We start from the raw sequence: 26,312 nt of genomic DNA, 5'->3' as shown, positions 1-26,312 counted from the left end.
ACACCAGAAACGTAAGGACTTTTAAAAAACATGTAATTTCATTTATTTCTTTTCATTTAGAAATCATTTGACTTGAAAAATGTTGCAAAAACAGACATAAAATTCCAGTATCCTGAACTTTCCCAAATCACTGTATATTTTTTTAAACCAGGAAATTAATATTGATACTATTCTACAGATATTCAAATTTTGGCACTATTTACTAATATGATTTTTTTTTTTTTCTGGTGTGGGATTCAATCCAGGATCCCACACTGCATCCATAAACTTTCAAAATATCTGGCTCCCGTTCCAGAGATTGATTTATCTGGGGCATGGCCTGGGCATTTGGATTTTGAAAAGCTCCCGGGGTGATTCCAGTATACACCCAAGTTTGTGACCCCTGCCACAGGGACTATAAATGCTACTCCTTGCCAGTGGAGGAAAGCAGGGGTTTAGATGATCCACAATCCAAGAGGAAGAAGAAATCATTCACTCTGCCCTCCCTTGCACCCCACATGCTCCCTGCTGGCCACTCTTTTCCCTTTATGGACTGAGGACTCCCTGGGTGTCTGACCCTCCAGCCCCAAGATGACCCCATCCTCCCCTACCCCCTACCAGCCTAGTGTCTAGCTCTTGGCTGACTCAGCTCTGCTCAGGACACCCCAGTGGGCCTGGCATGACTGCCCAAGTCTGGAGGCTTGGATTGCTTACCTGGGTTTCTGATCTCATGGCTCAACTTCTTCAGCTTGTTCAGCTCTGGGACAGGGAGGAGCAAGAAAGAAACCAAAGAGAATGAGATCCCTGGGCTAGTGGGGGTCATGGGAACTGTTCTAGCATCCACACTGGATGAAAGTCCCGAGAGACTCAGCTCGGGGTCACTTGGTTGCCAAACAGGTTGATGATGGCTATTGCGAGCCTTGGCTCTGGGGCACCAAGGGGCCTTCAAGGGCTGCTGTAGGCCCCCCTGAGATCGCTTATTCTCCTTGTCCTTCAAGGCCTGATCAAGTGCCACTTCCCCAGAGGAGCACCTACTGTCTGCCAATCTCTGCATGATTTCAGTGATCCTCACACCATGCTGTGGATGGTGAGCATTACTATCTGCCTCCTGAGCCCCCTTGTTAATCCACTGTGACATGCTGTCCTAGAATCTGAGGGTCTGGCCCCTTCAATGAGTACTTCAGGCAACACGTGTCTGGGGCAGGTCGGCACAGTGCTATCTCATTGCTAACTGCTTCCTTGTGTTAGGTTTGTCTCTCCTGCTAAGCTGAACTCTGGACCTACATGGGTGTCTGGAACACAGCAGGTGCTCAGTAAATGCGTGTTGCACGAATGAACTGGCAGAGGCAGAGCCCATATCTCATTGTCCCTTGTAAGCTTAGAGTCCAGAGTATGATGAGTCTGGACACATGGCAAGCATCCAATCCCAAACCAAAAAACGAATCCCACTGCTCTTGTGGATGGTTTTATGCCTTTGTGGTTGGCTTTAGCTTGCATGGAGCCACGTAAGTGTATCTGCATAACAACATTGTTTCACTTGGGGTATCAGGGGTTATTACCACCCCCTTTTACAGGTGAGAAAACTGAGCCCAGAGAGGGATCATGACTTGCCCAAGGTCAAGCAGCCAGGAAATTGTGGAACTGGAATAGAAATCTGGATCCGCCTGCTAACTGTGTCTTAACAAAATCAAAGGGCCCCTTGTGTGTTCAGCAGGGAGAACAATGGCTGTCCCAGTTGCTATGGAGACAGCAGAGGGTGAATCTCAAGGACAATGAGTTTAGGCCCAGCCTCCCCTCTCTGGTGGCCACGGCCCCTACTGCTCCCTGTGGCCATCCTCACCCCTTAGACTAACTGCCTTTGGCAGTTTATCATTCCACTTACACTGTTGTTTTTTTAGGCTACGGAAAGAAGTGAAATAATTCACTGGTACCTTTGCTTTTATCAATAGTAGAAAAAGGAAAGAGAGAGATGAGAATAGTATGAGCTCCATCAGGCAGCGATTTTTGCCAGTGGGGTTCACTGATGTGATTCAGTGCGGTCGGTGCTCAACTGATACTTATTCATGGGCCTGCTGACTGAGTGGGTGGGAGAGGACCTACTTCTCTTGAAATCTCTGCTTTACTCATTTTTATGGCTTCTTGCTGGCCCCTGGGGTATTTGTGTTTGGTACTCTGGGCCTGTCTCTCTGGGGTGGTCGCGGCGGAGAGGGGCCTCACCATCCTCCGTCAGCGTGTGGCTTGCTGAGATGTCTTCGTCAGCATCTGTGACCACCACCGAGTAGGTGCCCAAATCCTCAAGGCCGGGATCTTTCAGGATGATCTTGGATCTGCAGAGACAGCAGAGCAGAGGCTCTGAGAGGGGACTCGTGACCTGGAAGCCTGGGAGCTGGGGAGTCTAGGTCGACCTTGAACGCCCTGCATCCCAGACGCAGACCCTGGCCAAACAGGGGCGTCTGCCTCCTTACCCGTTCCTGGGGTCCCCTGCCCAGAGCCAGTCTGGCCTGCCGCCCTCAATGGCCCTTGCTAGCCAGGCTCTCTGGAACAGTCTTCATACTGTCCACATCCCCCAGGCCTGCCTCTCCTTGGGCTCAAGTCATTCATTAGCTTTGTCTCCTGCTGGACGGGGCTGAAGCCAGAGCTGCTATGGATGGAGGAGCAAGACCTGGAGGCCCTTGACATCCTAACCCCTCTTTTACTGATGAGGAAGCTGAGCGCAGAAAAGTTCCAAGAGCAAGTTGCTGGTATCCAGGCTAGAAACCAAATCCTGAGCGTCTCCTTGGAAGCAGCCACATAGAGGCACATTTCTTGCAGAAAAAGGATCTCCAGATGAGTATCACCGTTTCAGCCCGTCTGTTGCCCACTTCTCCCCGAGGTGGCAGTCAGCATCCTTCACGGGAGACCACGCAGCCCCCTCAAGCTCATCACTGGGGGTCCTGCCAGGTGGTCTCACCTGTGAGCTTTTACCCATTCATCCGATAACATCCAGGACCTGTGCCCTAGGTGTGGTGCCCTTCCCCTCACTTACTTGTTAGCCTCCTCCTTGACCTTGACCCTCTCTGGGTCCGGTGGGCCCTTGTAGTCCTTGGACCACTGAAACTCGGCAGAGTCGGGGGCCTCTGGGGCTTCAAAAGCCATGTAGATAAAGCCCTCGTCATCCACACCAACCTCGATCTCCCGGGCATCTGAGGGCAGGATTCAATGGAGGGTACCAGACATTTAGAAATAATAAACCAGATAAGACCTGTTCCCCACTTAAAGCCTCCAATAGCTGCCCATTGCACTCGAATAAAATAGTAAACTCTAGACTCTTGTGGCCTCCAAGGCGTTGCATGATCAGGCTCTTTCTCAGCTCAAATGTCACCTCCAGAGGCCCTTCTTGACTACTCTGGCTAAAGTAATGCCTACCCCACCCTATCACCCTGTTTTATTTCCTTATCACTTATCATTGACTTTTTCAGCATTTACATGTTTACTGTCCCTCTGTCCCCACCCCTGTCACTAGAGTGGGAACCTTGCTGTCTCATCACTGCCTTGTCCCCAGTGCAGCGTGGGTGTCGTCAGATACTTGCTGAATGAATAATTAAAAGAATGGGGAAAGAACACACTTCATAGTGAGAAGAACTGAGCAAGTCCGGCATACACGAGCTGTGTGACTTGGTCATTTAACTTCTCTGAGCTACAACAAAGTCAGTTCTTAAGTGGGGGCAATGAGGGCTTCCCTGGTGGTCCAGGAGTTAAGAATCTGCTTCCCTGCCTGGTCCAGGGAGATCCCACACGCTGTGAGGCAACTAAGCCCATGTGCCACAGCTAAGCAGCTAGAGAGTAGTCCCTGCTCGCTTCAACTAGAGAAAGCCCTCGAGCCGCAACAAAGACCCAGTGCAGCCAAAAATAATAAATAAATAAACATTAAAAAAAAGTGGGGACAAGGACAGCTCTCTCAAGGGCTTGTTGGGAGGGTCAGACAGTGTAAGGACCTGACATAGCGTCTGGCCTGTGTGGTAGGAGGGGACCCAGGAGGGACCTGTGACTGCAAGGCAGACAAAGCCACATGGTGTATCTGAAATGCAGCTGGTTATTATTTTAAATATCCACGTTAAGAGTTGTAAGAGTTTAGGAACCTGGCGTATCAAGGATAGAGGACCCATCTCGTAGAAGAAGACCATGTGTTCAGATTTCAGGATCCATCTCAGGATCCCACAGAAATAAACGAGAGTGGGGGCTGGGAGAGAAATGGGCAGGAAGGGCTGTAGCGGGGAGGGGAGGCCCAGCCGGTCCATCTTCCTGCTGCGGATTCTCCCCTGCCTTCCCCCTACCTGGCTTGTCCTCCAGGAGTACTGGGTCGGTGGGCATGGATGGTTGCCCTGGGCCCGCTGAGTTCACAGCCTGTACTTGGAACATGTAGGTCTTCCCCGGCTGCAAATCGGAAATCTGGAGGAGAGGAGAGGGTAAGAGTGAGTCCCGAGGAGGGCAGAGGCTCTGGCCACGGGCTGCAGGGGATTGATCGATCACCATCCACCCCTGGGGGGTGCCAGGCTGCCGGGGGAGGGGACAGGCTAGGGGCTTGTTCCTTTCTTGAGCTCCAGCTTCAGACAGGCATCTCCACTGAGATCACCTCGCATGCCTGTGACGCCCGGAACTCCATCTGCTTGGAGCTTAGCTTACCATCAGCTTCCTCACAAGAAAACTCTTTCTCCTCCTGGGCCCCCCGCCTCTCCTCCATCCGTCACCCCAGAAAGAAGCTTGGGGATCATCTCTGACATCTTTTTCTTGAGCCCTACACCTCTCATCACCAAAGTTCCCATTGTATTTCCCTAACGTTTCTTTTTTTAAAAAAATTTATTGACTGATTTTTGGACGTACTGGGGCTTTGTTACTGCACGTGGGGCTTTGTCACTGCACGTGGGGCTTTGTTACTGCACGTGGGGCTTTGTCACTGCACGTGGGGCTTTGTCACTGCACGTGGGGCTTTGTCACTGCACGTGGGGCTTTGTCACTGCACGTGGGGCTTTGTTACTGCACGTGGGCTTTCTCCAGTGGCGGCGGGCAGGGCCTGCGCTCTAGGTGCCGTGCGCAGGCTTCTCACTGCGGTGGGCTCTCTTGTTGCAGAGCACAGGCTCTGGGCCGTGCAGACTCAGTAGCTGCGGTGCATGGGCTTGGTTGCTCCGTGGAATGCGGAATCTTTCTGGACCAGGGTCAAACCTGTGTCCCCTGCACTGGCAGGTGGATTCTCATCCACTGTACCACCAGGGAAGTCCCTCTAACGTTTCCCGAATGTGACCTCTCTGTGTCCCAGCCATGCCTTGATTAAAGTGTTATTTCTTCTCACCAGGGTTAGTGCAAGTTTCCTAAATGGCACCTCTGCCTCTAGACCCACCTTCCTGGTCTATGTTTCCCTCTACCAATCTTTCCAAGATGCCAGTCTGATTGCACTTAATTCTTTCAGTGGCTTCAGGGTGAACTTCAGATTTTGTGGCTTCGTACCAAAGTCTCCCTCACCCAACCATCTTCAGCCTCCATCTTCTTCCTCCGCTCTGTGCCCCCTTCACTCCCTGGCTCCTCAGGGTCCCCCATGCATCACGTTGCTTCATGCCTCCCTGCCTTTGCCCTCGCAGAGCCCTGTGTCTGGAATGCCCTTCCCTCCTCTTGGTCTAGCAACTCCAACTCATCCTCAGCCACTCAGCATGGCACATGGGACGAGTCCAGGAAGAGTCTCTTACCTTCTTCCTTGGAGTGCCCAGAATCCCTTGAACCTACCTCGATTGTATGACACACAGTATTGTAATTGCCTGTTCCCCAAGGCCTGTGACTTGAGTCTTGAGCTTTTTACATCCAGGATCTAGTTCCCGGTCTGGCACTAAGGAGGTGTCCAGAAGTGTTGAGTGAATGCCGGCCAATCATCCACACGCAGGAACGGCACCAAGTCACTGAAGCTCCCTGACCCTGGAGGGCAGAGGGACCAGCCATCTCCTGTGGCTCTCGAGGGTCAGCTGTCCGGCACTGGCTGACTCTATCGCAGGGAGCTGGCTCCCATGGGGGCAGCTGCTGCAGAATCTCAGAGCATCCCATGGGCTCTCATCCCTCTGTGATTCAGTTAAGACTAAATATTATTGTCTCAAAATGAACTATTTTAATTTTTTTCTGACTATGAAAGAAATGTATGCTTGTTGGGGAAAATATCAAAGCAATAGAAAAGAATATAAAGTGAAGGCTCCCCTCGTATTTCCACTCCTAGAGATAACCAAAGTTGCCAATATTGTAAAAATCCATTAGTGCTTGTATTAAATGCATGTAAACCATGTTGAGGGCTTCCCTGGTGGCACTAGTGGTAAAGAACCCTCTTGTGGTAGGAGACATAAGAGATGCAGGTTCGATCCCTGGGTTGGGAAGATCTGCTGGGGGAGGGCATGGCAACCCACTCCAGTATCCTTGCCTGGGAAATCCCATGGACCGAGGAGCCTGATGGGCTACAGTCCATGGGGTCCTAAAGATCCGAACATGACTGAAGCGACTTAGTACTCAGACCATGTTGAGATGTGACGCGCACCGTAGTCTGCTTGCTAGTGTCTTCTTTCCACATCGTTTCAGGCCTCTCGAGCATGCTTTTCTTTCCTCTTGGTGCTAACAGGGTGTTCACCTGTGGGGCTGAAACCCACACACCCTCCTGCCTGCTGGGAGCAAATATTCCCTCTCTCCTTAGCACTGCAGAAGATAAAATTGAATACATCTCATGGAACTTTCTTTAAACCAAGGAGGCCTGTGAGACATGTTGTTTCCAGAGACAGATACTACGGCCTGGAAGTCTGTGATCCGATGGATTGTCTGTTAGTAATTTGTGTCTGTTAAGAATGCTACGGGCTTCCCTTGTAGCTCAGTTGTTAAAGAATCTGCCTACAATGCCGGAGACCTGGGTTCGATCCCTAGGTTGGGAAGATCCCATGGAGAAGGGCAAGGCAACCCACTCCAGTATTCTTGTCTAGAGAATCCCATGGACAGAGGAGCCTGGCGGGCTACCCCATGGACAGAGGAGCCTGGCGGGCTACAGTCCATGGGGTCCCAGGAGTTGGACTTAGTGACTAAATCACCACCAAGAATGCTTCAGCGGACACCCTTGTTTTCTGACAAGACAAATATGCGGGAGTCGTCTTTGTTATGCCAGAAGAGCGTTGTTTGTGTTTCCCCTTCTACACATGTGGAAGTGAAAACAAAAGCCACAGGTGCATAAAACCAGTGATTCTGCCACATTTATCATTTATCCAAAGAGTTCAGAGTTTGCTTCTCACTGAAATTAAGAAACATGTATATGCATACGTGGTCATTAATATACAATGTGATATACATATATTACGTGCTGCGTGCTCAGTTGCTCAGTTGTGTCAGCCTCTTTTGTGAACCCATGGTCTGTAGCCCACCAGGCTCCTCTGTCCATGGGATTTCCCCAGGCAAAAATGCTGGAGTGGGTTGCTATTTCCTCCTCCAGGGGATCTCCTCAACCCAGGGGTCAAACCTACGTCTCCTGCATTGCAGCTGGGTTCTTTACCCATGAGCCACTAGGGAAACCCCTATTAAATGTTATCTAACATAAGGAAGCAACTGGACATGGAACAACAGACTGGTTCCAAATCGTGAAAGGAGTACGTTAAGGCTGTATATTGTCGCCCTGCTTATTTAACTTAAATGCAGAGTACATCATGAGAAATGCTGGGCTGGAAGAAGCACAAGCTGGAATCAAGATTGCCGGGAGGAATGTCAATAACCTCAGATATGCAGATGACACCACCCTTATGGCAGAAAGTGAAGAGGAACTAAGAAGTCTCTTGATGAAAGTGAAAGAGCAGAGCGAAAAAGTTGGCTTAAAGCTCACCATTCAGAAAACGAAGATCATGGCATCTGGTCCTATCACTTCATGGGAAATAGATGGGGAAACTGTGGAAACAGTGTCAGACTTAATTTTTGGGGGCTCCAAAATCACTGCAGATGGTGACTGCAGCCATGAAATTAAAAGACACTTACTCCTTGGAAGAAAAGTTATGACAAACCTAGATAGCATATTCAAAAGCAGAGACATTACTTTGCCAACAAAGGTCCGTCTAGTCAAGGCTATGGTTTTTCCAGTGATCAGGTATGGATGTGGGAGTTGGACTGTGAAGAAGGCTGAGCGCTGAAGAATTGATGCTTTTGAACTGTGGTGTTGGAGAAGACTCTTGCGAGTCCCTTAGATTGCAAGGAGATCCAGCCAGCCTATCCTAAAGGAGACCAATCCTGGGATTTCTTTGGAAGGAATGATGCTGAAGCTGAAACTCCAATACTTTGGCCACCTCATGCAAAGAGTTGACTCATTGGAAAAGACCGTGATGCTGGGAGGGATTGGGGGCAGGAGGAGAAGGGGACGACAGAAGATGAGATGGCTGTATGGCATCACCGACTCGATGCACATGAGTTTGGGTGAACTCCGGGAGATGGTGATAGACAGGGAGGCCTGGCGTGCTGCAATTCATGGGGTTGCAATGAGTCGGACACGACTGAGCGACTGAACTGAACATTTAAATATCCTGCTCTGTATTGTGCATTGTTTTAGCCACATATGACGGATACATTTTTGTGTCAAAATGTACAAGTAGCTCTACCTTGTTGTACATACTATTGCTACTCCTTAAACTCCCACAGTCTTTACTCCCTGGCACTGAGTTCGCATCAAGGATACCCTGTGATCTATTTAAACAAACCCACTGCTGATGGACGTTTAAGCTGTTTCCAACTTTTGCCTTCATAAACAACACTACAGTGAGCATCACTGTCCTGAGGTCTTTGTGCATTTGACTAACTGCTCCTCTACAGTTCAGTCCTAGAAGCAGAATTCCTAGCTTGAGGGATGTGCCTATCAAGGATGTCCCTGGTGGTACAGTGGATAGGAATGCACCCAGCAATGGAGGGGACATAGGTTCAGTCCCTGGTCCGGGAAGATGCCACATGCCACAGAGCCACTAAGCTCCGTGCGCCACAACTACTGAGGCTCGCATGCCCTAGAGCCCATGCTTTGCAAGAAGAGAAGCCACTACAATCAGAAGCCAGTGTACCATGACTAGAGAGCGGCCCCTGCTCCCTGCAACAGGAGAAAACCCCCTCTCAGCAGCAGAGAGCCAGCACAGCCAAAAGTAAATAATAAATAAGTGTTTTAAAGTGGGATATGCACACCCAAAGGCTGCTACACCTTGCTGATTACAAGTGAATTTTTAGGGAGGAGTCTACTCAGCCTCTCGATGAAAGTGAAAGAGGAGAGTGAAAAAGTTGGCTTAAAGCTCAACATTCAGAAAACGAAGATCATGGCATCCGGTCCCATCACTTCATGGAAAATAGATGGGGAAACTGTGGAAACAGTGTCAGACTTTATTTTTGGGGGGCTCCAGAATCACTGCAGATGGTGTCTGCAGCCATGAAATTAAAAGACGCTTACTCCTTGGAAGAAAAGTTATGACAAACCTAGATAGCATATTCAAAAGCAGAGACATTACTTTGCCGATTAAGGTCCGTCTAGTCAAGGCTATGGTCTTTCCTGCGGTCATGTATGGATGTGAGAGTTGGACTGTGAAGAAGGCTGAGCGCTGAAGAATTGATGTTTTTGAACTGTGGTGTTGGAGAAGACTCTTGAGAGTCCCTTGGACTGCAAGGAGATCCAACCAGTCCATTCTGAAAGAGATCAGCCCTGGGATTTCTTTGGAAGGAATGATGCTAAAGCTGAAACTCCAGTACTTTGGCCACCTCATGAGAAGAGTTGACTCATCGGAAAAGACTCTGATGCTGGGAGGGATTGAGGGCAGGAGGAGAAGGGGATGACAGAGGATGAGATGGCTGGATGGCATCACGGACTCAATGGACGTGAGTCTGAGTGAACTCCAGGAATTGGTAATGGACAGGGAGGCCTGGCGTGCTGCGATTCATGGGGTTGCAAAGAGTTGGACACGACTGAGCAACTGAACTGAACTACTCAGCACAGAGCAAGTTAAGGCCAACCTGCCAGCCAGACCTACTGCGAACTCGCTGTGTGACCCTGGCTAAGCCACACCCCCTTTCTGATCCTCTGCTGCCAGTAAGCGAGGGCAGTGACCTCTGAGGGCCGGTCCAGCTTTGATGTTCTGGAGTTGCTGGATCCTGTGGCCGTGGGGTGACTCACCCTCAGGTGGGTACCAGAGATGAGGTCTGGAGTGACTGGCTTCCACTCCTCAGAGCCTTCCTCCTGGAAACTGATGCGGTAGCCTGTGACAGGTCCCGCCCCTTGGTAGAGAGGGGGCTCCCACGTCAGCATCAGGGAGGTGGCCCGCACCTCAAACACCCGCAGGTCATACGGGGGCCCTGTGGGAAGACGGGCGAGAGAAGGAGATGGGCAGCCAGGCACCCAAATGCCAGCCACACAGTCAGGAGGCAAGCGGGTGGTAAGTCAGCAAGCTTGTCCCTCTTCCGGTCCCTCCCAGGCCTGGAAGTGCCTGCTCAGGGCCTGGTGGAGACCTGGCCCGCCTTGGCTTCATGGCAAAGCTTGGTCTGCCTCGGAAATAGAGTTAACTCTTCAGAGTGTGCCCAGTAGCACTTCCTCTGGGAAATATCCCTGATCCTCCTCATTCCCAGCCCCCACACAGCATTCATCCATTTGATCTCTTTGCCATTTCAGTGTTTAATGTAGAAGCTCAGGGTGTGGGGTTCAGGTCCCAGTTCCACCCTTTCAGGCCATGCAGACTCTGGGCAAGTTACTTCACCTTTATGCTCTTGTCTCCTCATCTGTAAAATGGGGATAATAATAGTTCTTATAGAAAAGTGCTGGTGTGAGCATTAATGACAGAATATACCTGTTAGTATCCAGTAAGTATCAGTTGTTTATAATGTTGTCTCAGGCCTCACACAGAGTGACTATCTGCCATTCAGGTAAAAGGTTTGTGCAGAAACAGAACTGAGCTGAATGGAAAGGTGGGAAGTTGGCATCCTCCCTTCCTAAGTGGGAGGTAAAGGGCTACCTTGTGAGAACGCTAATGTGGCTCTTTGTCCAGGACTGGCACACGGGACTTTTGATGATAATACGGGGAAAGTGCTGGGCAAACTGGAATGAGCTGGTCACCTAGCCATGTGCCTTTGGGGTTTGAGACTGGCCTGTGGTGAGAATCAGAGCTCCGATGGAGTGCTGAGCTAGAGAGTTAATTTGGACGGGGTTGCAGGGTCAGTCAATGGCCAACCAAGGTCAGAGCTCTTGACCTAACTGGGTTACGGCCATCTGTGGATAAGATTATGGGCCCATTGGTAGAAGAGGATGGGGAAAGAGAGCAGGGCGGTGATGTTCATCTTCACTGGTTAGCTTTGGGGAGGGAGGCAAGGACTGGTACTGGCCTTTGGCTCCTCCCAGCCACTCACCTGGTTGGGGCATCGTCCACTCTTTACACTCAAACAGCTTGCTGGGTGCCGACAGCTCGCCAACACCTGCCCAGTTTACGGCCCGGGCACGGAACTCATAGAAGTGACCTTCATGGAGGTTGCTGACCTTGAAGAGCAGAAAGACAGACTGTGAAGGCTGAGGCTGGGGAGACAGAGGATCGAGCTCACAGCGGGAGGTCTGTGGGGACTTTTGGTGAGATTGGTCTGCCCTTGACAATCAGCTGGATCGTGCAGGCCGAGGAGCCTGAGGTCTCTCAGTCTCAGAACCTCCAGCCCCGACCTCTGGTCTCTGCCTGCGTAAGTCAGGACCTCAGGCCGGTGGCCGCCTTCTAGCCTCACCTTGCAAACCTGGGTGGGGACAGGCTGCTGGTTGACCGCGTGCCAGTCCAGCTCCTCGGAGTCGTGCTGGTCCAGGAAGTAACCCAGGATCTTGCCCCCTCCACGCTGCTTCGGGGGTTTCCATCCAATGACCATTTCATTTTTCCCGCAGTTCAGGAGGGCGAAGTCATACGGCGCAGACGGTGTAGCTACAGGGAGGCAAGGGGGTGAGGGTCACTGCTCCCAGCGCGTGGCCAGACTGGGCAGGGGGGCCCGAGGGAGGTGGTGAGCCTCCCCTGGTGGGTGCCCACCCTCTCTGAGGGTGCTGACTTAGCTGGCGGTGTCCCTTGATAACTCTGACTCTGCTACACGGAGGACACCTGGGCCTCCATGCTGGTCTCAGGCCACTGTTACTCTCTCCTCAAAGGATTGGGTGGTCAGGGGCAGCATCTTATCCCCCGGGAAGGCTTCTGCCCTGTGGTCTCTGGATTGGACCCTCCAAGAGATGGTCAATAAGCCCCCAGCTCTCTGCCCAGGCCACGGCCGCCCACCCTCCAGGCTTGCAGGCTGCACCTGCCCTGTGGACTCACCCAGAGCCTGCTTGACCCTGATGGGTTCGGTGATGGCTGAGCTCTCCCCGACTCCAGCCTCGCTGACGGACCTGATACAAAACTCATACTCCTTCCCTGTCCTTAGCCCGGGAATTGTAAACCTAGGAGAGAAATGTGCTGCCTTCAGGGACGGCCAAACACTTTGGAGACATCCCTGAAGTTTCTAGAACAACCCTGTGTGGGATAAGTGGCCCCCAGCGTGGGAGGATTGGAGGGCCTCAGTTCTCACCTGAAGACCTTGCCCCTGCCCCCAAAGTGATGCCTGCATCCTAGAGGGTGAGGTCCTTAAGATTTTAAAGGCTGTGACTTCTAGAGCCTGTCATTAAAGTGCAAACACCCTGAGGACTTCCCTGGTGGTCCAGTGGTTAAGAATCTGCCTTGCAATGCAGGAGACATGGGTTCAATCCCTGGCTGGGGAACTAAGATCCCACATACTACAGGGCAACTAAGCCTCACTGCCACAATTACAGAGAAGCCTGTGCACCATTGCAGTAAAATTAAAAAAAAAAAAAAAAAGCAAATACCTTGGGAAAGGTACCATTTGAGGGCCCAGGTAGCCAACCCCTGAACCGAGCAGTCTAGTAGACCTCCAGGACTTTGGGCCTCATCCTGGGAACATGAGTGGTCTTTTTATCTGTACAAATGCTGTGACTCTAAAACAGAGTCCCTTTAAAGACCCCCAAAGAGAATAATCAGCCAGAGGCATACAAGGATACTCTGGCTTAGAGAAAAATGTCCTCCCATCCTGTCCCTTCTTAGTAAGACTCAGATTGTGAACCCTTCTCCACTTATCAACATCCTCCTGGAGCAAATCTCGTTCTATAGGGAGCTTCTCTCGGTCAGTTGACCTCAAGGGGTTGAATGTTGGAAGGCTGGAGAGGCCCTTATGGATTAAACCAGTTTCTTCATTTTACAGGTAGGGAAGGTCTTCTGCAGGAGGAATGAGGTGAGCCAAGAGCACACAGCCCATCAGGAGTGGGCTGCAGCCCAGGCCTCCTGAGTCCCAGCGCAGTGCCTGCCTGTTCATTCTTCGTTCATTCAAGTCTTTTTTGAGCATCTCCTGTGAGCCAGCTTCTGAGGGGCTCATGGCATGGTGGTGAACCAGGACCTGCCTTCCAGCTGAGCTTGCTTTAGGCCATCACCTCAGGCAACACCCCTGGGCAGCTGTGTTTACCCTCTTTCCGGCCCTGACATGCATAACCGATGAGATACACATATGTGATGAGCTCTCTGGATGTACCAGAGGGGCATGCCACTCCCATGTGTGACACGTTCTTCCGACACGCCACTCCTGTCACGTGACTCTCGCTCAGCCCCCGCCCCCACCACCAGGGATGCCCACCTGGATGCAAGTCCTTGGGGAGACGACATTCCAGGGATAACTTGGACTCTCATTTGACCCAAACCCCAAATTTAGCGGTGACAAAGCGTGAGTGACTGCGAGGCACCGTGAGCCAGTGGGGCACCAGGTCCTGTCTCTTTCTTTGGGTGAAATGATCTTGCAGCCCAGGGTGAGGGGAGCGCTCAGGGCCTGGTCAGTCGTCAGATGGAATGGGGGGATATGTGTCATTAACTGAGTCCCTGATCCCACAGGGCCTCAAAATGGAGAGAAGTCATGAGTCCAGCAGCCTGAGGCTCCTGCCTGCAAGGATGAGGCCACCGAGTGAGGAGGGAGGCTCAGAGGGGAGTAGGGGGGCGCACAGGCAGGCTGAGCTGAGGGTCAGAGAGGGCGAGTCTCTGTGCAAAGGTCCCTGGGGAGCGAGGGTGGGTGAGGAGCCTAGACCCTGGCCTTCCGGCCTGTACGCTCTGCCTCTCTGTCTCTAAGCTTCCGGAAGGACAAGACCTAGCCAGTCCCTGCTATCTCCAAATAGCGTGCCCTTAGAGAGGGTTTGCCAGAAAAGAGGCCGTCTGGGGCAGGTCCTGGTTCCTCCACTCACTAGCTAAGGAAGTTTTGGTAAGCTACTTATCTGTGCTGTGCCTCAGTTTCTTCTGTGCGATGACAATAAAAATAACAGTCCTGGGACTTCCCTGGTAGTCCAGCGGTAAAGAATCTGCCTAGCACTGCAGTGGACTCGGGTTTGATCCTTGGTGGGGGAACTAAGATCCCATGTGCTATGAGGCAGCTAAGCCTGTGAACCACAACTAGAAAAGCCTGTGTACCACAATGAAGACCCAGAACAGCCAAACAAACAAGCAAAAAGGTAGCCCTAAGTTCATAGGATTGCAGGTAGAACTAATTGATCTAACATATGGAAAAAGCTTAGGACAGTGCCCTGTGCCCAACTGTGTCTTGAAAGGCAGGCTTCATCATTATTACTGTTATTATTATTTCTGAGGCAGGAAGGGTGGGCGCAAACTCACCTGCTGCCCTGGATGGGTTTGTTGTTAACTGTTCGCCACTCAGATGATCCTGCCTCCCGGGAGTAGATGTAATAACCCAGGAGCTCTGGGCTGTCTTTCACTGGATCCCAGGTCAGGGAGACAGAGGTCTGTGTGTCTCGGAAAGCTTGAACTTGCGTTGGAGGTGGGAGAGTGGCTAAGACACAGAAATATGGGCCGAGTGAAGATGCTGTCACATGGCCGGGAAGGGGGAGAGGTGTGGGAGAGGCAGAGAGGCATGGGGGGTGGGGGTGGCTGGGGGTGGCCACAAGCCCTTCAGACATGCCCTGGGGCTTTGGGCAGCTCTTTCCTAGTCCCAGAGGTGCGGTCCAGGCTCTTGTATTCTGAAAGTCCTGTCTTCACCTCCAAACATTTCCACTTCCTCATTAAGATTCTTTTATCAATCCTTACTGTCACTTTCTCTCTTAGAAGTTACCAGATCTGACAATTTTCCTCAGCCCTTATCTCCAGTCTCTAGGAAACATGGTTTGTTTCCCCTTGAAATGTTATTTTTCATGGCTTTCTCAGACAATGTTCCTTGAGGTAGGTCTGCCATGATTTGTTAAATGAGATCTGGATGGATGGATGGGAGAATGGATGGAGGGATAGATGGATGAATGGATGGAAAGATGGACAGATGGATGGATGGATGAATGGATGGATGGACAGAGGGATGGATGGATGGACAGAGGGATGGATGGATGGATGGACAGAGGGATGGATGGATAAATGGATAGATGTCAGATCAGGACCTTCCTAGTACTCTTTGTATTTCTCAAACTCCTTACACACCTGTTTATGTTTTCCCCTCTTCCCTTTGTCCCTAAATCTGGGACTCCTCCAAGCTTCAGTTCCTTGACTTGCTCCGTTTCTCTTGAACTCTTTTCAAGAAAGGCATGGAGGGTCCACCTATGCTCATGGCTTCAATCCTCACCTCTCTGCAGGTGAATCCCCAGGCTTTACCACCAGCCCTGTTTTCTCTCTTGAATTCTAGAGCCTCGTCTTCCATTTCCCCTGGACATTCTCCTTGTGTTTTAGTGGTCCTTCAAAGTCAACAGGCAAAGGTTGAACTCAGCAACCACCCAACACAAACCCAGTATCTACTGAGTGCCTACTCTGAGCCAGGCTCTGTACTTGGCCCAGGGGAGGTACTGAGATGTAGACTTGGGGTCCTGGGCTCAGGAGGTCCCATCAGAAACTTCAGCCTCTCAGGCTGAAGGCAGTGTGGCAGTAGATGGATGCTGGGTGGTGGGGAGAGGCTTGAAGGAGGCCACGCAGGGACCATCCAAGAGACCTGATTCTACCAGTGGGCAAGAGCTGGAGCTGAGGGCATCCATGTATGGAGTCGTCCTCACACACTAGAATCTTGATTTCAAGGAGGATTTCAAGACCTGAGGATGTGTTTGTGATATAACATTAATTTTAAAAAGTAGAATGCAAAGCTCTACATACGGCTTGATTGGACTTTCAAGAAGAGGCACTGGTAGGCACGTGGTCAAAAGACCAGAAGCCCAGGTACCTGGATGCTCGCAGTGGTTACCCTGCCAGCGGGATTTTGCGGGGTGGGGCATTCTTGCCCCTCCTTCCCTCCTTCCTTCCTTCCCTCACTTCCTTTCTCTCTTTCTCTCTTGCTTCTTTTGTATTTTCCTACTTTGGGCAATACTTTCGCTTTCATAATACAAGTCAATTCCTTGTCTTTTTTTCCTCTCCTCCCCTCCTCTCTCTTCTTTTCCTCTCCTTTCCTTCTCTGAAGTGTACCAGAACCTTGCCCTAAGGCTACCTTGTGGTCCAGAGACTGCCCACATCCAATCACAAACCACTCACTGGCTGAGACCCTGAATCAAGCTTAATCGTTAACCAGATTAGAATGAAAGAAAAAACTCCATCTGCCCACCAACCTACTTATACTTATGATGAATATGTACATGCATTCACGTGGGCTAAGGCTCCTCTGTCCATGGGGATTCTCTGGGCAAGAATACTGGAGTGGGTTGCCATGCACCTCCTCCAGGGGATCTTCCCAACCCAGGGACAGAACCTGCGTCTCTTACATCTCTTGCATTGGCAGGCAGGTTCTTTACCATTAGCACCACCTGGGAAGCCTGAATATATGCATTTATATATATACATATATATATCTTTTTTCTACATTATTGAGCACTATAAATCTAGGACTTGGCAATCTTCCCCACACAGGCCTTGCAGCACACCAGGCTCTTCTCAGATGGGCAATGCTGCAGTTGGTTTCTTAAAAGACTCGTTGGTGATGGCAGCTCCAGGGACCTGTCTGGTCTTATCAAAGAGAAAGACCCCACAATCCAGAGGCCTCAGAGGAGAGAGGGCACCCTGGCAAGTCAGGATTAGTGTGGAGCTGCCGCTGGGAGGCTCAGGAAAGAGCCAGAGGCAGGGGCGGTAACCAGACCTTCAGAACAGTAGGTTTGGGAGGGGAGGACATCAAGGTTTGCAGCTCAGAAATGACCTGCTCAGGTCCATGCTGTGCTGCTATTGAGAGGGGTCCCACCTGATGAGGCAGAGCTAGGGGGTGGGACCAAGGAGAGGGTGGGAGGCCTGCCTAGGGGGCCCAATCCTGGCTGCACGAGGGGGATCAGGCTCTGATTGGAGACCTTTAGCCCTGAGGGGCCATTGGTCACAGACAGCTCCTGTCTAGACCCAGCTGGATTCTGCAACTCACGAATTGTTGATCTGAAAAAAGAAAAATGCCTGTACTTCCAAGAGCCTCTTGCTCAGGGAAATGTAATTCTTGATGTTCTGAAACTTTACAGGCCTGTGATCACGTTGCTTCTCGGCTGTGTGATAGGTAGAGTGGTCAGGAGCAGAGAAATGTGCGTGGCTCTGTCCCTGCAGCCACTGGGGGCTGGGTGCTGACAGCCTGGCCTGGCCTGCTCCCCTCTCCTGCATCCCAGGTACCTGGCTTCCCCCTCAAGGCGATGGGCTCGCTGGGCTCCGAGGGATCGCTCATGCCGTACTGGTTTATCGCTCGCACTCTGAAGACGTAAGACTTCCCTTTCTCCAGATCCAAAAGGGCGAATCTTGGGGATTTCACAGGAGTTTCTGAGTTGATGGCCTCCCAGGTGCCACTACCTATGACCGACTGTGACAAAGGAGAGAAACTTGGCGTTGGTTAAGTGGGAGAGCACTTCCCACACGAGCTCTCATTAACCTCTCTCCCCACCCCTGGATGCCCCTCAATATCTGAGCTTTGGATTCACCTGCCTCCGTGATGTCTCTACCTGGATGCCTGTCGAGCATCTCACATTCAGTGGAACTGACCCTGAACTTGCCTCCACGCCAGTGCTGCCCACATCTAGTCAAAGGCACCCATCCTTCCAGCTGCTCAGGTCAGAGTCCAGGAAGCCTTCCTGGATTCTTTCTCTCATTTCTCACCCTCAAATATACTCCACCAGTGAATTCAGTTGGGGAAATTCCCTGGAGGTCCAGTGGTTAGGCTTGGGGCTTTCACTGCCAGGACCCAGGTTCGATCCCTGATTGGGGCACTAAGACCCTACAAGCTGCACAGTGCGGCCAAAAAACTAAACAAAACAACCAACCAAAAATAACCCCAAATCCAAAATCCAGCTGGCTCTGCCTTGAAAATTTACCCAGAATCCAACCATGGTTTGCCTCTCTCAGGCTCCGTTCCAGAACCTTGATCCAGAGCCACCATTGTCTCTCACCATCTGAGAGGCTATCTCAATAGCCTCTGATCCGGTCTGCCTGTTTCTTCTACCTTTAACTCCCTTCAATCTTTTCTCCAAATGACAGGCAGAGGAATCCTTTTACAGCACAAGTCAAATCCCATCAGTGTCTGCTCAGAACCCTCCCAAGCCCCGGAGTAAAAGCTGCTTTGTGGTCTGACTCCTGCCATCTGTCTGGTCAGGTTCCACGTCCCACTTTGTCCGCCCACCAGGCTCCATGGCCCCCTGCTGCTCCCCGATGGTGCCAGGCTCCACTCCTGCCTCTGGGTCTTTGCACTTGCTGGTCTTTTTCCCTGGAATGTTCTTCCCCCAGAAATCTCTGGCTGGCTCAGTTGTGTCCGACTCTTGCGATCCCATAGACTGTAGCCTGCCAGGCTCCTCTGTCCATGGGATTTTCCAGGCAACAATACTGGAGTGGATTGCAATTTCCTTCTCCAGGGGATCTTCCTGACTCAGGCATCAAACCCGGGTCTCCTGCATTGCAGGCAGACTCGTTACCGACTGAGCTTTGAGGGAAGCCCCATTTCCTTTGGGCTTTTACTCAAAACTCACCTTCTCGGGGAGACCTCTCCAGTTCCTCCATCTAAATATCAGTAGCCCCTTCCCCTCAACACTTCGAATCCCATCCAGAGCTGTAGATAATCTGAAAAGGTCATTTAATCCAACCCCTGCCTCAGTGTAGGGCTATGTTCAGGACTTCCAGACAGGAAATTCTCTTCTCATTAGGGTTCCCCAGGGGATGCTGCTGGGGTCTCTCAGCACCTCCCTGGACCTCCACTCCTCCTCACATCCTGGTCCCACAGTGTTTCTATTTCTCCGGCTGGCCTGGAGCTGGAGCCCTAGGGGTCTCCATACCTTCTCCAGGAAGTACGTCAGCGGGGCTTTGCCTCGGGGTCTTGGCTCCTCCCAGCCCAGAACCACATAGGCCTCACGGATCTCGCTGGCATGGACATTAGTCGGGGGTGAGGGGATGGTCACAAAGTCTGGAATCAGAGTCGCCCAGGGGCTGAGATGTGTGGGCCCTCAGAGACCCCACATCTCAGCCCCCTACTTCATAGAAGAGAGGGCCAGGGCCCAGAAGAGGGGCAGGAACTTGCTTCAGTCACCCAGGAAGTCTGCACAGGGCAGGGCCGGAACCAGAGCCCGGGTCTCCCCATGTCCTGCTGGAGACTTTCCCCAATGTCTGCGTCCCCCAGGAGGGGCGCAGTCACCCCCCTGAGAGCCTGGCCCCCAAGCTGGGTCCCCGCCCACGCTCACCACCCGACCCATGCCCACAGACAGCTTCTGCCTCGGGCCAGTTTGTCCCAGCTTCCAGATCACAAGGAGGGTGGTGCTGCAGTCTTGAGGCCAAGTGTCAGGGGGTTCACACATACCGTCAAAGTCATCTGTGCTGACCATGATGGTTTTTCCCATATCAAAGGGGATCTCTAGGGTGGAGAAAGGAACCCGTTAGTGGAGAACTAAGGGCTGCAGGGTGTGTGGCTGGGTCAGCCCTGCTCTGGGGGCTAATTCCTTCCCTGCTCCTGGTCCTGACCTCTCGGCCCCTCTCTGTGTGTCCTCGGGCAGGTGGTATTCGCAGACCCCAGAGGCGCTCTGCCTGCTGGGGGCAAAGGGGCACAGAAAGGAGGAGCGATGGGGTTGGATTCCGAGGGCACAGCACACCCACATCAGGGTGACTCCTCGGGGCTGAGAGGGCTGCGTCCCCCACTCGCTGCCTTCCCGCCTCCACCCTCCAGGCTGGGAGCTTCTAAGTCAGGGCAGTTTCCCTACTGCAGGTTAAGGGCATCTGAAGAAGGTGCTGAGGTTTCACCCAGATTAGCATCTGGTGCTAAGATTTGTGTTTCTTTCAGCAGACAAGCTCTATCTCCCCCTCAGGCGAGAGGCTGCTAAGGACAGCACCATGTCTCCTCCGTCAGACTAGGGGTTCCTGAGACTGGGTCAAAGCTATGGTTTTTCCAGTAGTCATATTTGGATGTGAGAGTTGGACTATAAAGAAAGCTGAGCGCTGAAGAATTGATGCTTTTGAACTGTCGTGTTGGAGAAGACTCTTGAGAGTCCCTTGGACTGCAAGGAGATCCAACCAGTCCATCCTAAAGGAAATCAGTCCTGAGTGTTCATTGGAAGGACTGATGCTGAAGCTGAAATGCCAATACCTTGGCCATCTGATATGAAGAGCTGACTCACTAGAAAAGACCCTGATGCTGGGAAAGATTGAAGGCAGGAGAAGGGGACGACAGAGGATGAGATGGCTGGATGGTATCACCGATTCAATGGACATGAGTTTGGGTAAACTCCAGGAGTTGGTGATGGACAGGGAGGCCTGGCGTGCTGCAGTCCATGGGGTCACAAAGGGTCGGGCATGACTAAGCGACTGCACTGAGGCTGTGTCTCCTCCATGAGACCAGGGGCTCCTGAGGGCTGGGCTGCGTCTCGTCTCCTGGACCAGGGCTGGGAATGGGGCCCGGGCTCCTGTCTCCTGGTGTGCCCTGACAGACACTCTAGCATGTCCCTCAGGGCCTCTGTGCCCACCTGTCTTCCTCTGAGCTTCGTCGCGGTCGCCCATGACAACTGGCTCAGAAGCCTTGGAGGGGACGCTGCTGCCCGCTCTGTTGAGGGCTCTCACCCGGAACCGGTAGCTCTGGCCTTCAATGAGGCCTTGGATTGGGCACCGACAGGTCCCGCCGGGAGCCTGGTGGCATGGCACCCATTCCTCGGACTCTCCCTGGCACCTGTGGGAGAGAAGCCCCGGCTTCAGCCCCTGCCCGTGACTCACACCCTCCCAGTCTGACCCTCTACCAGGACATTCCCCCACCCTGGGCTGCCTGCTCAGCTCGTCTCGGCCAGGGAAACACCTGCTCTCCATTTAAAAGCCCGGCTCCAGCCTTGGGTCCGCAGGAGGCCTTCTCACCAACCAGGATGCTAATCAAAAGAGCTAGTACCTTTCATGGAACTTTCCTGTGGGCTGGAGCTATGCTGTGCCCATCACATCCATCATCTTGTTTAATCCTGAAGGTCCTTGACGTCAGGTGTGATTACTTTCATTCTACCAATGGGTTCTGAGTTTAAAGAGTGAGATGACTTGCCCAAGGTCACATGGCTCATGAGTGGGTGACTTAGCATTTCCCTCGAGGACTGTCCACTCTCCTGCTGGTGTGTGTTCTAGAGTGACCCTCAGAGTCTGGGATCTCTACACCCTCTGGGTACTGCCTTTCCTCACACTGGCTGGATGGGGCAGTGTACCTCAGTTTCTCCATCTGTAGAATGGGGCATTAGAGCATCCCCTACCCCCTCAGATAGGGATTGTCGTAAGGATTCTAGTGGTTGGATTAGGCCTTACCTCCAGCTAGGGTCTTGGAGCTGGCAGGTGGAGGAGGCGGCGCATCCGGGCCCTCCCCTTCCTGGGAAGCCCCCTCCCTTCAGGCTCAGGGCGGCGAGTAGCCACCGAAGCCTTGTGTGCTCTGGCTTCAAGCACTGATGTTTGCCCCTCCCAGGGTCAGCTCGTGCCATAAAGTGTCCAGGGGCAGTGGCTGCCTCCAGAGGTGGACACCCTCCTGTTGCCCCTAAGTAACACACCTACCTCCTGCCCTGTCCCGAGGAGAGACATGGGGTCCGTTTCCTGTGGCCCCGCCCTTGTTCTCACAGGACCATCTCCCCCCGTGGGCTCTGCCACTGAAGAGATCCACTCACAGCTCGATGGAGTAGCCGGTGATGGGGTTGCCCCTGGTGTCACTGGGCGGGGTCCAGGTCAGGATGAGGCAGTCTCTGTTCACATTCAGGCATCGAACGTTCAACGGGGAGCCTGGGACCCCTGGCTTCTCGGCTGCAGCATCTGAAACCCGGGACAGCGGGGGACGCGAGAAGAGAGTAGGGGTGGCTCTTCCAGTCGATGTCCACTCGGCAACCAACCCCCTCCCATTCCCATCCATCATTCCTCTTCTTACGAGCCCCCCAGGGGTGCAGTTGATCTTGAAGACCAAGACCTGAATGACAGCCTGTTCTTTTAAACAGCAGCATTTAGGGGTGGGTGGGTGGGAGTCCAGTTTACTAGGGGCCCATTCTACACCATCAGCCTGAGCAATTGGCACAATTCATCTTTGAGTCCCAGAGCAACTCTCCATTTTGCAGGTGGGAATACTGACTCTTCTAGAGGAAAAGCCAATCGCCCAAGGTCACCCAGCCGGTGAAGCGGCAAAGCAGGACTAGAAGGATGCCACCCCACCCTCAGCCCTCCTCTCCAGCTCCCTCCGAGCCTGAGACTCTCAGGCTGGGTCCCTTTGGAGGGTCATGGGCAATCTTAGAAAGACTCTGCCTCAACACCCTCATTCACTATATAGCAGGGACACCGAGGCCCCGAGGAGCTGGGGGCTTGCCCACATGTCCCACAGCAAGTCGGTCAAGGCAGAGTCTTGGTCCCTGGGCTCTGGCTGGGCACCCTCCCCCAGCCACCCCTTACCTCTCACAAACACGTAGGCGCTCTGCTCCCGGAGCCCAAAGGGCGAAGGCACCTGGATCGTGTAGAGGCCCTCATCCTCCTTGTAGGCGCAGGCCACCTTCAGGACTGCCTGGCGGTCAGAGTAGAGGATCTGCCGGCGACCCGAGGACCTCAGCAGCCTCCCTGCGGGGAGAGGGGTTCCAGGGTGAGCTCCTGGGCGATCTGGAGCTCACCCGGGAAACTGTAGGTGCTTTGGGGTTCACAGGCAGAGATGCGGTTGGCTGGGCTAGAGACCGAGGCTCTGCTGGGGAGTTGGGGAAGGGGGTGGTGACCTTCAGGACTCTGCCAAGGTGGTCTATGAACTCTCCTCTGTAGCAGGCTTAGTGGGGGTGGGGGTAGGGGGTGAGGAGCGCCTGAGGAAGGGGCCGGGGGCTGCTGGCTCGGTGAGGAGTTGGAAGTTCTCTGAGGAAGTGGAAACAAGAGCCGTGGGGGCCTGGTGTGAGAGGCAGAGGCTCTTTGGGAGGCTGGGGGCTCAAGGAAGGAGATAGGGCTTGGTGGGTGGGGGTTGTGAGCTCAAGGAAGGGAGGGGGCTTGTTTGGGGGATGGGGACTCAGGAAAGGGGGAGAGGACTTAATGAGAGGGTTGGGGTGTTGGTGAGGAGGGTCAGGGTCAGGGAGGAGGGTGGGAGGTCGGCAGGTGGGACTTTTGGGAGAGGGCCGGGGACTCAGGGCAGGGGCCAGGGGCACCAGGCCTTGCCCGAGGTCCTGCTGTGCACCATGCTGCTCCTTGACCCCACAAAGGCCCCTCCTCCCTGTCAGCACCTCTGTTCCCGAGGATCTGTGGGTTTGGGGGACATCTTGGCCTGTTGTCACAGCTGTTTCTTGGGGCTCGTGGCTTCTCTACTCCTCTGCCCCTAGCCCCCCAAGGGGCACCTCCCTAGGCTCAAGCTGCTGGGGGTGCTGCACTCGCGGCCCTTCGGCTGCCGGCTTGGTCAGGAATAGGGCAGGAGGTCCAGCCGTCTGTCTCCTCCCTGGCTGGTCCGTCTCTCTCTGCCTGAGCTGACTGGGCCTTCCCCAGCCCTGGCCTGTGATCCCCCAGAGGTCTTCCAGCTCATGAGTAGCAGTTCTCGCCTGCACCCACAAACGGACTCTGAAAAGCCCGAGGCAAGTGCCCTGACCCTCCTTAGGCTGACCCGCCTCCTGCGCTTGGCCTCTGTTCCTGTTGCTTCATACAGCCTCGCCCGGGGGTGCTGATGGCGGTCGTGTGTGCGTAAAGGGCTCTCAACCAGAGGCTCTAGAGCGGCAGAGGCTGCAGCTGTTTTGGCTTCCCGCCCTCTCTCGGATGGAGGGTCCCCTGACTTCATGGCGTGTCTGTGCCTACCCCTGCTCTGGCACCCAGTGCAGGGCTTGGCACCACGAATGCTCAGTGGCCCTTTGCAGGGTGATTTGATCTGAGCCCACCTGGCTTGTTCAGCTTCCCTCTGCCTCGACCCCGCTCATCACTCGGCTTGTACGTGTTGGGGGAGGGGCATAGCTGAGTTCCTCTCTCCACCAGGGGTCTATCTCCGCCTCTGCAGGCTGGGGGCCGGGACCGGGGTTCCTCACCGTCTCGGAACCACTGGATGTTCTGCTCGGCGTCCAGCACATCTTCCGAAAATAGGCAGTTCAGGGAGAAGGTTTCCTTCTCACGGGCGAAGACGGGCTTCAGCACTGATGTGAACTCCACGCTGGGGCCAAACATCAGTCCTGGTGGGAACAGAAATTTAGGACAGCAGTTTTCTGAGGCCGTGTCGGCTTAGCCTGGGGCTTAGATGGGAGTGAGGAGGACCCTTCTGGGGTGTCCCCACTCCTCTGGGTCAGGATTCACAGTTTTCCAGGTGGTCTTAACGAGAAGAGCCTGATGCTGGGGGCTGCGGCGTGGGGAAGAGATTTCTTTAGGTGGGACCAGGTGAACTGAAATGGCAAATATCTGTTTGTCTGGCTTTGCCTTTTTCTCATTCAGCTTTGGCCACTGGACAGCCCAGCGGATAGCGGCAGCTCTGGGGTGCTTAGGGGCCCCCAGAAGCCAGTCCACCAGTATTAACAGTTTATAGGCAATCCCCACGTGGACATCCCTTTGTGGGGAATGGATGGTTATATTCTAAAGGGACCCCACACACCTCTTCCCTGAAAGCCCATCCCTCCCCAGCCTCCTTACTTTTATACATCTCCGAATCGAAGCCAGCGTCCTTCCCCAGGTAAGCTGAAACCCAGAGCAAATGGGAGTTGGAGAAGGCTCAGCACCCTCACTCCTACTGGGCTTTGGGGGCGTGGCCTTTGGGTGTGGGTTCAACTCCTGGTCTAGCAGGGCCTCCCTCTAAGGCTTGGAGAACATTCCTTGGCCTATCTGTGCCTTTGTACCTTCCTGAGTCCTACCTGGTGGGGTTGGGGCTGGGTTCTGAATACCTGAGTTCCCATGAACAAAGCCCTTAGCCGGACCCTGGCATACAGTTGGTGCTCAATAAATGGTGTTTTTCTTCCCAAGGGCTTCCCTGGTAGCTCAGCTGGTAAAGAATCCACCTGCAATGCAGGGGACCCCAGGTTCGATTCCTGGGTCAGGAAGATCCCCTGGAGAAGGGATAGGCTACCCACTCCAGTGTTCTCGGGCTTTGCTGGTGGCTTAGATGTTAAAGAATCCACCTGCAATGCGAGAGACCTGGGTTCGATCCTTGGGTTGGGGAGATCCCCTGGAGGAGGGCGTGACAACCCACTCCAGTATTCTTGCCTGGAGAATCGCCATGGACAAAACCCACCCACTGCTAGGATCAGAGTCCTAGGGTGGAGCATGGTCAGACTGGGATTTCTGGTAGGTTCAGGGCAGCACCAGGAGAGTCTCCTGGAGGCTTCAGGGTGAAGTCCAAGTTGGTGTGGACACGGATCACCAGGGGACAGTGAGAACAGTTTTTGTTCACATAGTACGCACCACGTGCTCTTATTAACTCATTTAATCCTCACAGCAGCCTTGTCTGTTGGTGACATCATTATCCTCTAATACAGATGGGGAAACTGAGGCATGATCACCCAGCGAGCACCCCAACCAGCCTGAAACCACCACATGACACTTGTCCCTGGGAAGGCTCTGATGGAGGGAGGGATAGGGATTCAGAGGAGGTGATGGAAAGGAGAGGTGGACAGAGGGAGGCAGGGTCTGAGGGCCTCATGCCTGACCTTGCACTCGACTTTGGACGGCTCAGATTCCACCCAGAGAGCCTGGCCCGGCAGCGGGGACAACTGCCTCCCAAGAGCTATTTGGGGAACAGGGAAGAGGGGTGGAGAGGCTGTGAAGGACAGTTTAACAAGGAATGATGAGAGCTGGGGGGGTGGGGCTGAGCTCCAGCCTGCCTGCCACCCAGTATGTGTGTGAGTGTGTGTGTGAGTGTGTGTGTGTGAGTGTGAGTGTGTGAGTGTGTGTGTGTGAGTGTGTGTT

At 53.2% G+C, this 26,312-nt stretch overlaps 1 protein-coding gene across 4 annotated transcripts in view; it reads right to left on the bottom strand.

The window, feature by feature from the left end:
* Positions 1 to 26,312, bottom strand: part of MYOM3 (myomesin 3) — a 52,372-nt gene that overhangs the window by 13,060 nt on the left and 13,000 nt on the right. For all 4 annotated transcript variants that reach the window (XM_027965523.2, XM_027965522.2, XM_027965524.2 and 1 more), the window contains exons 8-24: positions 25,044 to 25,088; positions 24,452 to 24,592; positions 22,869 to 23,030; positions 22,103 to 22,244; positions 20,945 to 21,144; positions 19,789 to 19,842; positions 19,271 to 19,398; positions 17,628 to 17,811; positions 14,682 to 14,856; positions 12,300 to 12,421; positions 11,731 to 11,918; positions 11,371 to 11,497; positions 10,148 to 10,326; positions 4,293 to 4,407; positions 3,005 to 3,161; positions 2,197 to 2,306; positions 694 to 738 (exon numbers count right to left, since the gene is read on the bottom strand). In XM_027965523.2, the coding sequence (XP_027821324.1) occupies positions 694 to 738; positions 2,197 to 2,306; positions 3,005 to 3,161; positions 4,293 to 4,407; positions 10,148 to 10,326; positions 11,371 to 11,497; positions 11,731 to 11,918; positions 12,300 to 12,421; positions 14,682 to 14,856; positions 17,628 to 17,811; positions 19,271 to 19,398; positions 19,789 to 19,842; positions 20,945 to 21,144; positions 22,103 to 22,244; positions 22,869 to 23,030; positions 24,452 to 24,592; positions 25,044 to 25,088 (2,274 nt within the window). The remainder of the gene's footprint in view (positions 1 to 693; positions 739 to 2,196; positions 2,307 to 3,004; positions 3,162 to 4,292; positions 4,408 to 10,147; positions 10,327 to 11,370; positions 11,498 to 11,730; positions 11,919 to 12,299; positions 12,422 to 14,681; positions 14,857 to 17,627; positions 17,812 to 19,270; positions 19,399 to 19,788; positions 19,843 to 20,944; positions 21,145 to 22,102; positions 22,245 to 22,868; positions 23,031 to 24,451; positions 24,593 to 25,043; positions 25,089 to 26,312) is intronic.

Source organism: Ovis aries, chromosome 2 (assembly GCF_016772045.2).
Source record: "Ovis aries strain OAR_USU_Benz2616 breed Rambouillet chromosome 2, ARS-UI_Ramb_v3.0, whole genome shotgun sequence".
Taxonomy (NCBI): Eukaryota; Metazoa; Chordata; class Mammalia; order Artiodactyla; family Bovidae; genus Ovis; species Ovis aries.
This window is presented reverse-complemented; position numbering and strand designations above follow the sequence as displayed.